The sequence below is a fragment of the Myotis myotis genome, unplaced genomic scaffold, assembly GCF_014108235.1.
Source record: "Myotis myotis isolate mMyoMyo1 unplaced genomic scaffold, mMyoMyo1.p scaffold_m19_p_6, whole genome shotgun sequence".
NCBI lineage: Eukaryota > Metazoa > Chordata > Mammalia > Chiroptera > Vespertilionidae > Myotis > Myotis myotis.
In genome coordinates this window covers 52,203,866-52,216,851 of record NW_023416368.1, presented here as the reverse complement: position 1 = coordinate 52,216,851, position 12,986 = coordinate 52,203,866, and the positions used below count along the sequence as shown (strand labels likewise).

The 12,986-nt window shown below is 36.4% G+C and overlaps 1 protein-coding gene across 5 annotated transcripts in view; it reads left to right on the top strand.

The window, feature by feature from the left end:
• ANAPC10 (anaphase promoting complex subunit 10) overlaps positions 1-12,986 on the top strand; it is a 58,007-nt gene that overhangs the window by 33,911 nt on the left and 11,110 nt on the right. Inside the window, exon 5 of one of the 5 annotated variants that reach the window (XM_036312744.1) lies at positions 9,876-9,962. The exons of the other annotated variants lie outside the window; for them this stretch is intronic. Coding sequence (XP_036168637.1) covers positions 9,876-9,890 — 15 coding nt within the window. The 3' untranslated portion in view covers positions 9,891-9,962. Of the gene's footprint in view, positions 1-9,875; positions 9,963-12,986 lie in introns of those variants that run through there. 5 annotated transcript variants of the gene reach the window in all.

Below are 12,986 nucleotides of genomic sequence, written 5' to 3'. Positions count from 1 at the left end.
TGTTTATAATTTGTATCTTTACCTTTTTCTTCTTCTTCCTCTTCTTAAAGGATACCTTTCAGCATTTCATATAATACTGGTTTGGTGGTGATGAACTCCTTTAGCTTTTCCTTATCTGTGAAGCTCTTTATCTGACCTTCAGTTCTGAATGATAGCTTTGCTGGATAAAGTAATCTTGGTTGTAGGTTCTTGGTATTCATCACTTTGAATATTTCTTGCCATTCCTTCTGGCCTGCAAAGTTTCTGTTGAGAAATCAGCTGACAGTCATATGGGTATTCCCTTGTAGGTAACTGAGTTTCTTTCTCTTGCTGCTTTTAAGATTCTCTCTTTGTCTTTTGCTCTTGGCATTTTAATTATGATGTGTCTTGGTGTGGTCCTCTTTGGGTTCCTTTTGTTTGGGGTTCTCTGTGCTTCCTGGACCTGTAAGTCTATTTCTTTCACCAGGTGGGGGAAGTTTTCTTTCATTATTTCTTCAAATAGGTTTTCAATATCTTGCTCTCTCTCATCTTCTGGCACCCCTATAATTCTGATGTTGGTGCGCTTGAAGCTGTCCCAGAGACTCCTTATACTATCTTCGTATTTTCGGATTCTTTTTTCATTTTGCTTTTCTGGTTGGGTGTTTTTTGCTTCTTCGCATTTCAAATATTTGCCTTGATTCTTGCGCTCCTCTGGTCTGCTGTTGGGAGTCTGTATAGTATTCGTTATTTCAGTCCGTGTATGCTTAATTTCTAGTTGGTTCTTTATCATAACATCGAGGGTCTCATTAGATTTCTTGAGGATCTCACTACATTTATCGACGGCTTCTAGACAGTTCTTAAGAGACCTTAAAAGTGTGGTTCTGAACTCAATATCCTCCATTGACAGTTTTGTCCTGTTTCTTTGTCTCCGCATTTTTTATGCTTTCTTGGTGTACCCCCTAGTGGTCTTTGTGCACAGTCTTGTTGTAGTTAAGCCTTGGTTGTTGTCGGCAATACCGGGGGTGATTTGACCTCCAGGCTAACTGGCTATGAGAGTCCGCTGTGTCTGCAGTGGGAGAGCTTCTGTGCTGGATCTCTAGGGCGGTGCTAATCTAGCGTTTGCCTGAGGCTATCCGGCAAATGGCTCTGCGCAGGGCTTGGGTGGGGCGGGTCCCCAGGGATCTACAGGGCGGGCCGGAGCGAGCAGTTATGGCTGCTCTCAGTTCCATCCCTAAGGGCTCTGCCTCACAGAGTCCCAGCAACCGCTGCAAACCTTGGAGAGAAAGCTGCCTTCGAGTTCCGACCGAAGCCAGACAGTCCCGCTTCTCCCGTTTGAGTCTGGGTCCCTAGAGACTCGCCTGGATCTGGAGCTCAGAGTCTGAAACTCCCTCCCGATTGAAAACAACAACCGCGCCCTCCGCCTCCAGCCCGCTCCGCGTGCGCTCCGCACCTTAGTATTTCACTTCAGCACTGTGCCTCCTCTGAGTCTGGGTATGATATTCTCTTTCCTCCTAGTTGTAGAATTTCCACTCAGCCAGCCTTCCTGTGGTTCTGGATGATGTCCGTTCCGTCTTTTAGTTGTTTTTTGAAGTGGTTGTTCGAGGCAGCAATCTCCGGCGTTAACGTATGCCGCCATCTTGGTTTCTCCAATCTGATTTTCTTTTTTGATGGGACCAAAGTTTTGGAAGAGAAGAATCAGCATGTCAGTTTTGATTTAGAGTCAATGGACCATCATATAATTGTATTTGAGTTATTGTGTTCACTGTTACTTGTATTTGTTATTGCCTCTACTATTTATCAAGCACTTTCTTCATGCATATCACTGTGCTAAGCAAGCACTACTCACTCTTTCATTTTGTCTCTCCAAAGCTGAAGTGGTGGTCAGATGTAATTACTATCCCTTTATTCAAATAAAGCTAATACTGAGATTAACTGAACCATTTGCTATATGGCTACTCAATGTGAGAATGTTAGAGCTGAAAAAAACTTCAGAATTAATGGTGATACCATGAGTTCATGCCTTCTCCAAGGGGCAGCTACTATTCATTTTGAGCCTTGGTTGCACATGGGAATGTAAGTCCATTGTTGCCAATTATACTTTTTAAAGGGAAATCAGAAATCTAGATTTGAATGTTAAATTGCCCCATTTTTAAAACATGCTGGGCTATTATAGTATGTCCACAGGCTAAATGTGGCCAAGGGCCACTAGTTAGCAACTTCTAATCAAGTACAAGCTGATTATTTTACAAATGAGTCAGAGAGGCTAAGTGAGCTGTCCATTGTCACATAGGAAGTCAGTGGGAATCAACATGTAATTCATATTTCATCATTTCCCCCCTTAAAATCACATTATATTGCAAGCTACCAAAACATTTCTTTCCATTATTAAGAAAAATTGGAGTGTGTAGCTGGGGAAATGAGCCGGTGAACAACAGGGGATAGAGTGACTATAGATTTTTGAAATGTATTTAAAAATTGTTTACTTTTTAAATGTATTCTACTGAAAATTGATTGATACTTGTTATGCTAATGCTTTTGGCATAAAAATTTGGTACATCCAGACAATGGTCATTATTCTCTGCTAAAACGATGAACTGTCAAGCTATGGAAAGACACGGAAGAACCTTAAATGCATATTACTAAGTGAAAGAAGCCAATGTGAAAAGGCTATATACTGTATAATTCCAACTATGTGACATTCTGGAAATGGCAGAACTATGAAGACAGTTTAGATCAGGAGTGGCCAGGGGTTAGGGGTGGTTGGCAGGGATGAATAGGCAGAGCACAGAGGACTTTTAGGCCATTGGAAATACTCTGTATGATACTGTAATGGTACATGACATTATATACTTGTCCAAAACCAAAAAATGTACAACGCCAAGAGTGAACCCTAATGTAAACCCTGGGCTTTGGGTGATATCATGTAGGCTCATCAGTTGTAACCAATGCACCACTCTGGCGAGGGGGTGGGGGAGGATGTTGATAATGGGGGAGGCACTGCTTGTGTGGGGCAGATAGTATATGGGAAATCTCTGTACCTTCCTCTTAATTTTGCTGGGAATCTAAAACAGCTAAAATGTAAAGCCTTAAAAAAATAAAAAGAAAATATAGGTCTTCTGTACTTTTCAAAACTACGTGTTACGTTACGTTACTTTCACGAAAGACCGACCTCAATACCTATTTTCACTAACCAAGAGAGGATTTTTGCTTTTAGGAAAAACGGTGAAAAGCAAAAGTAGGGTTCAGGATTTGTTTTGCAGAGAATGTTATAAAGAGGCAGCATGTACCCGGGAAACTACAGGGAGCATTTCTGCATCAAGCCCCATGGCTATGAACTGTGCCTATGAGCATTTGTGCTGCATCTCGATTTATTCTGTGCATCTGTTAGCAAGATGTGTTCTAAGGTATCAGCCTGAAGAAGCTCATAGGGTGTTGTGCTTAGAGAAGGTAATGACCAAAGGGGTTATAATTTACCTTGGGAGAATCCAGGAGACTCATAACTTGCCTCTTATCATGGCCCAAAGGTGATCTATGTTAAGGCACTTTAGGGAATAAGAACAAACTGAGAAGTGAAAAGAAATCTCTGCCTGCCTTCACTCTTCTACTTTAATATATAAGGTAGCTGCTTCACATTTAAGGTAATAAAAGGATAAAAAGTCAAAATTATTCTCAGCTGGTTTGTAAAATCTAGTTGTTAAATGTTAGCTTTATCCATTTTAAGATCTTCTTTCTCTGAGAAAATTAGTGAAAGGCATTAAGAGGTGTTTCTGGCTTTAAAACACTTACTTTGTATGAAGAGTTGCTTTGTGTTGAGAGAGGATTATCTAAGGCAAATATGGAATTCAAATTTGAAAAGTTTCTGTTTACTAAGTTCAGGATTATCAGTGGCATGGAATTATCATGACTCATTGAACTCCGTTTAACCTGAAGTTGTCATTTGAAACTTGCTGCTATTCCCCTAGAGTCATATTGTACTCGCCATTGTACGCTGAGTTCTCTAACCTTGGCTTATGGGGCAAAAACCCAGTCTGTTTCATAATCTGCAATCTGAGTTTTAAATATTATATTCAATGTGGGACAGAAGGATGAGACCTACGCCAGAGGAAGGAACATGTTTCTAGATTATCTTTGCCACATGCTGCTTTAATTGTGGGTTTTGGAGTCTGTCAGATCAGAGTTGGAATCTTGATATTATCAATTCTTTATTTTGCTATACAGGGCAAATTTCTCTGTTCTTTCTGAACCTCTGTTTATTTACTTAAAAAACGAGAATTGCAATATTGGGTGGTTGTGAAGATTAAATGAGATAAGGTATGTAAAAACATCTGTAATATGCCAAATACACAGCAGGTTTTTCAGTCAATGTAAGTTTATGACCTTCCATACTTATTTTTTTCCTTTAGTTTTGTGGCTGCTTGCTTTATCCTTACTCATACATGACTGTAAGAAGTCAGACTATGCTATATAAATGTGTCTTATCTTTATTAAGGCATGTTCTAGTAACAGATAGTAGATAGTCATCTTGGATTCAATTCCACACTGCTGGATCTAAGCATGAAGTGGTTTTTTAAAAATTGATGTTGATATTTGGCATTTCAATATCAATTTTCCAAAGTTGGACAGAGCATACATCTTATGTGGGTTTTCTAGTTATTTGTTTTTTATTTTAATGAAATTTTCATCGGCATTGGATTAAATATATGGATTTAATACTTTGAAACTACAGTATCAGTGGCATTATTATTTTGTGACTTCTGGAAGAGCAATTTTAATCTTTCTGATATGACCCCATTAATAGCATAAAATCTGTTGATCATATGTTGACCTACTGTGTCAAAATATTAGACCTCTCTTTATTGGCTAAGGTAATAGTTTACTAACTTGGACACTGCTTTGATTTTGAAATTTTTTGTGCTTATGGTATTTATTTTGATTGGATTTATTTGCAATATAAGCAAAGCTGATTTAATATTGATGACTCTGAATTCTACTACTGAGCCCTAATACTTTCTCTACAGGATATATTCTTTTAAACGAATACAATATTAATAGTAATAACTTTGTATACCGACTTCTGCGCATGGGCCGCGAAGTTTCAGTCGCACTGTACATGCGTGCCCACACGTGGTATTTTGTGGAAGAGCCACACTCAAGGGGCCAAAGAGCCGCATGTTGCTCACGAGCCGCAGTTTGCCGACCACTGCCCTAGCCAATCTGAAGACTCTCATAGCAGGAAGTTGAGAGTAGCAGTTGAGTTTGGGAAATGCCCTTGTTAATAGTCATTTGCTTTTAGGGCACTTTGGACTAACAATTGAACAAATTGTTTCTGTTCGAAGTTTGTAAAGCAAAAAAAGAGGTAATCACAATACAGTTTTTGGTAGAATATATATTAAATTGGTTCACTAGATCAAATAGTTTTAAAATATTACTATATGAAGTTATTCAACTTGTTTTTAAAATCCTTCTTTGTGCCCAGCCAGTGTGGCTCACTGGTTGAGCGCTGACCTATGAACCAGGAGATCACAGTTCGATTCCTGGTCAGAGCACATGCCCGGTAGAGGATCAAGCCTGCAGGGAGCAGCCAATCAATGATTCTCTCTCATCATTGATCTCTCTCTCACTCTGCCTCTCCTTTCCTCTCTGAAATCAATAAAAATATATATATTTTTAAAAATCCTTCTGTGCAAAAAATTTATGTCTTGATACCTATAGTATTAAGATGGCTTTCATTTCTTTGTGGCCTGGCATAATAGATAATACTTTTAGCTTAGAAACTAGAGTAAAGTCGGAGAAAGATAAATATCACATGATTTCACTCATTTGTGGAATATAATGAACAACATAAACTGATGAACAAAAAAATAGATCCAGAGACAGAAACATCAAACAGACCATCAAACCACAGAGGGAAGGCAGGGGAGGGTGGGAGAGGACAGTAAGAGATTAACCAAAGGACTAGTATGCATGCATATAAGCATACCAATGGACACAGACAGTAGGGGGGTTGAGGGCATGAGCTGGGGGGTGGGAGCAACTGGGCTGGCTGAGGGAAGGGGCCAATCAGAGGTCGGGCTGGCCAGGGGCAGGGGCCGTGGGCGGTTGGTCAAACTCCCAGTTGAACTCCTGGTCGAACTCCTGGTAAAGGGGACAATTCGCATATTAGTCTTTTATTATATAGGATAGAATAGTTTTGAAACTTGGCAGTACTCTATGATCCAGTTATTATAAGATGATACTTGGAGATGATTGGGAATTATCTCATATTTTTTAGGCCAAGTGATGTTGAAAAACGACAGTTTAGCAAAGTAGACAGATTTGGTTTCAAACCTCAATTTTGCCACTTGTTAGCTGTGTGAAACTTAGGAACACATCTAGCCTCTTTGAAACTTAAAGTTCCTCATACATAGAATAGGGATAACAATGCTCATTCATTGGATTCCTGAGACAAGTAGGATAAAATTTGCACTTATTCATATTGCCTGATGCATAGTAAACACTCAATAAGTGCAAATTATCTTTTGTGTTTTTTAAAAATAAATAATATTTGACAATATGAAGATATTTTGAATATTTAAAGTAAAATACAAATTTATTTCCACATTAGTTTTTGGGAGAGTAACAGCACTTTCTGCACCTCTGGAGAAATCTTGATAAGAGCACTGGATATAACATATTACAGGATTCTCATAGCCCTCCCAGCTCCCCATGAAAAAGCTATTTTAAAAAAATTTTTCAAAAATTATTTTAAATTACAGTTGATATTCAGTATTATTTTGTATTAGCTTCATGTGCACAGCATAGTGGTTAGAAAATCATATACTTTACAAAGTGTTCCCCCTGATATTTCCAGTACCCAGCCGGTACATTACATAGTCATTACATCTCATATTCTTTATTTAGTTGTATAAACCATATAGGCAAATATAAGCATAATAGCTGATTATTGGTTTTGGAAAGCTTCAACATTTTTTATGGTAAACTTCCATAAATTACATAGAGTAATTTGTATACCATAACTTACAAATTCAATTTGTGAAAAATACAAAGTTTCTATCAAATAATATACCACCAATTTGGAGGAAATGACATTACTTTGGTCTGTGAAGATAAACTTAAAATCCCATTAGATACCAGCATTGTCATGTTCTGAGGTTAATTGGTTGCGTTCAATTATAGGTTATGAAAGGTCTCACTGAATAATTCACCAAGCCATCAGGCACAAAGACCAGTAGTTCACAGGACTAATTGACCATGTTGGTATACTAGAAACACAAATAAAATTCTCTTTGCCAACAACTTTGCAAATGAAAACCCCAGAAGAAACTGTTACGTCCTGTAACTATCCTGGAATACTATGATTTAGTTAGCAGACTGTGGGTGGAGGTAGGTCTTGGTGGGAGGAAGTTGAGGGGAGGGAAATGTGCAAGATAAGAGAAAAAAGGTTGGAGGGAAATTAATTAGGCAAAATGCTAGAGAAAAACACATAGCTTTAGAAATTATTTTAAACATCTTGAATCTCTAAAAAGTAGTGTCTTTAAGTTCATTATATTTTCACCCTTCTTTTCTGTATCTCAAACCCTGTTGTATAGGTTCGATAGTCATTGCAGTGAGCTGTTTTTTGAAAGGTAACAACTTTGACAGAGCATAGTGCTCTACTGAGGATGGAGCATGTTTGTTGTCCTGCATTCTTGCTTCATTTACCAATATATGACAAGTATTGTCTAAAGCACCATTATATCCTTGAATCTAAAATGGCTGTTTGTTAGTTGGTTGGTTGGTTGGTTGAGGTTTGGATTGTGCCAGAGTGGGGGAGGTGAGAAATATTGGAAGAGACAGAGGAACAGTCATTCACTAACAGATTTTGACAATTGCGCGCTCTCTCTCTCTCTCTCTCTCTCTCTCTCTCTCTCTCTCTCTCTCTCTCTCTCGGTAATGATGCAAACCATATATTTTATTAAAGAACCCTCAGAGCAGTATATTAGTCTTTCTTAAAGAAAGCAAATGTTTTCAAATGCTTTAACAAATTTAGTGAACCACTATAAGGGCTTGGTCTTTTAAAGGGAAAAAAAATAATTTTAGCTTAAAACTCATTAGGGGGATATGAGTCACGAAAAGTGAGCTAGAGAAATTGTGCAGCAGATATCAGCCTTCATTGTAATACAGTAGCAGGATGTTAACATTCCTGTTGCATTTTTTAAAGCATCTTTTACATTGTAAGGAAAAGACAATCAAATTGTTAAGTGGGCTTCAAAAATAGTAATAAAAAAAGATTTATAATGGAAAGAATTGATGGTATATTTCACCTAGAGTAAGAAAGACAATGTGTAATAAGGGATTTTGTGGTTTTACAGCTCAGTGCATGTGTTTGAAAGCTGTTCTCTCAGCAACGTGGGTGGCAGGTTATGCTACCATATAATGTATTGTAGTTGGCTCTCCACACTTGTCAGGGTTAGTGTTCAACCACTCGGAAAATTTTCCCATTGTTCTATCATGTGAACCAAGGCTAGTGTTGAATTCCCAATAACTTACCAAAAAAAGAAAGTTTAATTAGAAAGTTCGAAATTTGATTACAACTTATTGTTTCAATATAGTGCTACATATATTATAGATTTTTGCAATTATTTTTCATTCAAAAAGATATCCTAATCAAGACTTTATTCTTTTTAAAGTAGGTTTCACGGAAATCTGTACACTGAATCGTGCCCTTTTTTCTGTATTAACACGCTGTTTCCATCTTAAGCATTTTGCTTTAGATGGACCATGGCTCTTGGCAGCTAGTGCATTTTTAGCAAATAATACTGTTTCTAGTAAGGGTTGCAGAGAAAAAAAAAACTTAGTGTGAGGTCCTTGTAAACTGAACCTTTGGAACATTACTTTATTTCTTTTTTCCCCCCTTTTGTGCTTCTTCTCTATTTGTGTAATGGTTATAAATTACATCCTTTGAAAAGAATTAAAAACATTTTGTTTTGTTATTTTTGTAGTTGATTTTTTTTCTTTACCTGTTATTTTAAAGATACACAGAGAAATAAGCAATTATGGTATTGAAATTCCATTGTGCCAGCACCTCCAGAGCATAATCCAAAAAAAACAGAACACCGCCTGCTGGGTTGTCTGCAGTGTGCTTGTGTGAACATCAGTGTCTGCTGTTCACACATCATTTTTTTTACTGAAAGTTCCTTTTGGAATAAAGACTCTGTGTTTTCTGAGTGTAGTGAAACATTTGTTGGTCCTTATATTTTAAATTTGTAAGGATTTCTGTTTATAGTCTCAGTTGTCATAGATGTATATTACATGATTGTCACTGGCACATTAAGAAGTAGAGAAAAGGCTTATATGTTTATGGACTATAAAATAATGAAAAACTTTAAATGAAATTATAAAGTATTGAGGTGATGAGATTTTTGGAATATATTTATATATATATATGTATGAAGAAGGATTGATTTACATATTGACTTTTGCCCCTTAAAATCTATTTTATTTATGAAGTAAAGTATATCTTGGCTAAGTGAATATAAAAATGTTATAAAATTGTCCTGTATTTCACCTGAAATTCAGATACTTAAATATGGTGGCTTCTTAATATTGAGTTAGAAAATTTTTTTAGTTGCCCCTACCTAATCAAGGAATGTATTAGTATATTATAGATCCTTACATGAATTTTTAACCTTATTTACTTATTCATTTTTATTTTTATTATGCTGCTGGATATCATATTAGACACACAGCACACTTGCAAAATGTAGTCCAGTGTGTTGGCAGTCTGAACCTTTCACTCAAACTTGCAAAACATCAAGAAGAGAAAGCATTTACAGATAATAGAGAACTTCAGGTTTAAATTTGTGAAGTGGAAGTTGATGCCCAGTCTCTTTGAAGGTTTATTTGAATCATTCAACATCATTTGTTTTTTTTCTTAGGAACTTTTCACATAGAAGTTATACACGTCTTTGCTGAAACTAGGTTTTTACCCATTTGAACTATTTTTCATTGCGAGAGAATTTCAGGTTTGTTTGCTTCTGAATTTTACTCTGAGTTTCTTAATCAATTAAAAGCACTTTTACATTTCATAATCATTATATCAATCTTTTAATCATTGTTTCTTCTGATTATTAGAATGAGGTTACTGTCTATGTGGGACCAGTTACATTTAGTCAGTAGGTCCAGTAGGCAATGATACTTGCTAATCTCTCATGTGATTCTCCTCAGTGTGCTTTTTATTAGTCTTCACCTTTTTTTTTTAGTCCTATAGGTAGAAAAGATTGTCATCTAAACAAGTTATATCTGGCATGTGCCTCCAGGAAAGGGGAGGAAAGGCATCAGTTCCTTAACTTGCTAGTTTTGTAAGGGCCTAAGACTCCTGAGTCTCCTGATCGCCAGGAAGCCTAATTGCTCACAGGGCAACTTGGCACACTGCCATTTCCCCACCGGGCTGTCCACTGGCGCTTGTGAATAGAACAGGAATGTCTTTACTTTTCTACTCAGTTGTCATTGATTGCTGTTTGAGGAAACAGGTTAACATTTTTCTCAAAATGATAGTAATTTACATCAAGATGAAATCAAACTTCATAACATCTATGTAATAAGTAGTGGAGTTAGTTTAGTACTTTAAAAATTCATATTAAATACAGTTCATTACTTCTTACTCTAAAATATTCATTTTGTATAATTCCACCTTAACTATTCTAGACAGATGTTTTAGATTTGCAGAAACACTTGAAAGTAAATTATGAGGTGGCTTTTTGTACTTTTACAAACAAAATTTATTATAAATATGAGTTAAGGGACCAATGGAAATCACAGATCTTGCAAGCAGAATGTGTGTGTGTGTTGGGGGGTGGTAGTTAGTCCAGCTGCTTTGAAAACTTGTTTTTGAGAATACCAGAGATGCTCGCATTTAATCTTTAATATAACTAGAGGTGTGTGTTGGGTTTTCACCTCTGTCTGGATTTGTAACAAGCACTTTGTGTGTTCCCATTGTCATGCTTTATGTCGAGGCCCCATAACTAATGGGAAACAGTGAGGGTCATGAGATTTTCACTTCTTTTCTTCCCAATCCCCTTCAGAGTTCCACCTGTCTTTAAAGAATATACAGGATTATAGCTTTTTGAATTTCTGATATTTATTCACTTGTTCTAATATTAGAATATATTCTTGTTTTATTTTTATTTCAGGCAGACATACTCAAAGACTACTTTAATACTTTGATGTTCAGAGTTTTGGTAGGAAATTATTTTCAAATCCTGACTTAATCCTGCACTGGCTAGGTAACCCTGAACATATTATATAACCTCTCTGAACTTAAGATTTCTCAGCTACAAATAAGGGCTGTGGTGTTGGGATGATTAAAACAAATGTATGTTGCCCTGGGCAATATGGCTCAGTTGGTTGAGCATCATCCCATGTACCGAGAGGTTGCAGGTTTGATTCCTGGTCAGGGCACAGGCCCAGGTTGCAGACTTGATCCCCAGTAGGAGGTTTGCAGGAGGAAGCTGATTGATGTTTCTCTCATTGATGTTTCTCTCTCTCTTTCCTTCTCCCTTCCTCTCTCTTTAAAATCAATAAAAACATATTTAAAAATATATACATATATATCAAATGTCTGGCATATGGTAACAGCTTAGTAAATGGTGGCTGAAAGGTGCAAGGCCTTGAAAACTGGTAATATAAAAGTACCTATTAGTATGCTTTTCTTTGTAATCTCATGAAATTGGGGAGTTTTAGCTACATATACTAGTAACTATAGGTTATACATTTATATCTTTGTGTTGATAAAGATCCAAGAGCATGGGCTTTGGAGTCACGTGAGTTTCTGCTCTGCAGCCTAACTATGAAGCTTGGAAAGTTAGCTTCTTTGTGCCTCAGGTTTCTTGTGTATAAAATGAAGGTGAAAATAGTATATTTTATAGAGCTACTGCAAGGCTGGAGTAAAATCAGTACATGTGGAGTAAAACTCAACTATGATTATTTCATAGAAAAGGAAAAGTCATAAAGCCAGAAAATTTGGTGGATTCAGCCTTAATTAATGGATGTCTCTCTCATCCACTCCTAAATACTTCCCATTACCTTTCTTTCCAGTCCCCTTCAGAGCTCCACATCTACTTAAAATGTATTTAGGATTATATTGCAGTTAGAATTCTGCTTTGTATTCATTACCTGCATGGAACTGTGATGTCCTTGCAGTAAGAATCTTTGTATGTCTCTTAATCAAATCTGCTGGTTTTGTCACTTGCTCCTCATAAGTCTTGCCTTAGTTTTTTAGCAGTTCTTGATTGTGAAAATATTTTTTAAAGGCTTTATTTTTCTACTGAACTTTTTTAAAAAAAGTAATTGGGTCTCCTTTTGCTTCTACTGGACTTTTAAAATAAGCAATTATTTACTTAGTGGTCAAATGATTTATATAAAAAGTATTTTATAGTGATTTTTTTTTGGATCTTAAATTCCTCATTTCCCCCATCTATTTTTCAGTGGTTTATAATCTAGTGGTAAGCCATCAAACAGCCTTAGATATATTACCGACTTGTGTACATAAAGGCTGTCTTTAACCTCTCCTTATTTTGAGAATTTACTATTAAGATTTAAGGTGATGGAATGACTATACTTTTTAATTTGCTATACCTTAAGAATTATTCATGCATGTGAAAAGTCTAAATTTGTGTGTATGTATGTATATATATGTGTGTGTGTGTGTGTATATATATATATATTGATGTTTTTATTGATTTTTAGAGAGAGGAAGGGAGAGGGATAGAGAGCTAGAAACATCGATGAGAAAGAAACATGTGCCCTGACTGGGAATTGAATCAGTGACCTCTTGGTTCATGGGTCGACACTCAACCACTGAGCCACACTGGCCAGGCCAAATTTGTATATGTTTGCATAAATTTTTCTCATATCAACTGTACATACAAAAATTCTGTTTCATTTTCATTTTTATTCTAGGATAAAACATAAATATCAAATGTAAGGGAAATGTACATTTATTTATTTTAGAACCCACTTAATAGCAAATCATAATTTACCTGGAATAT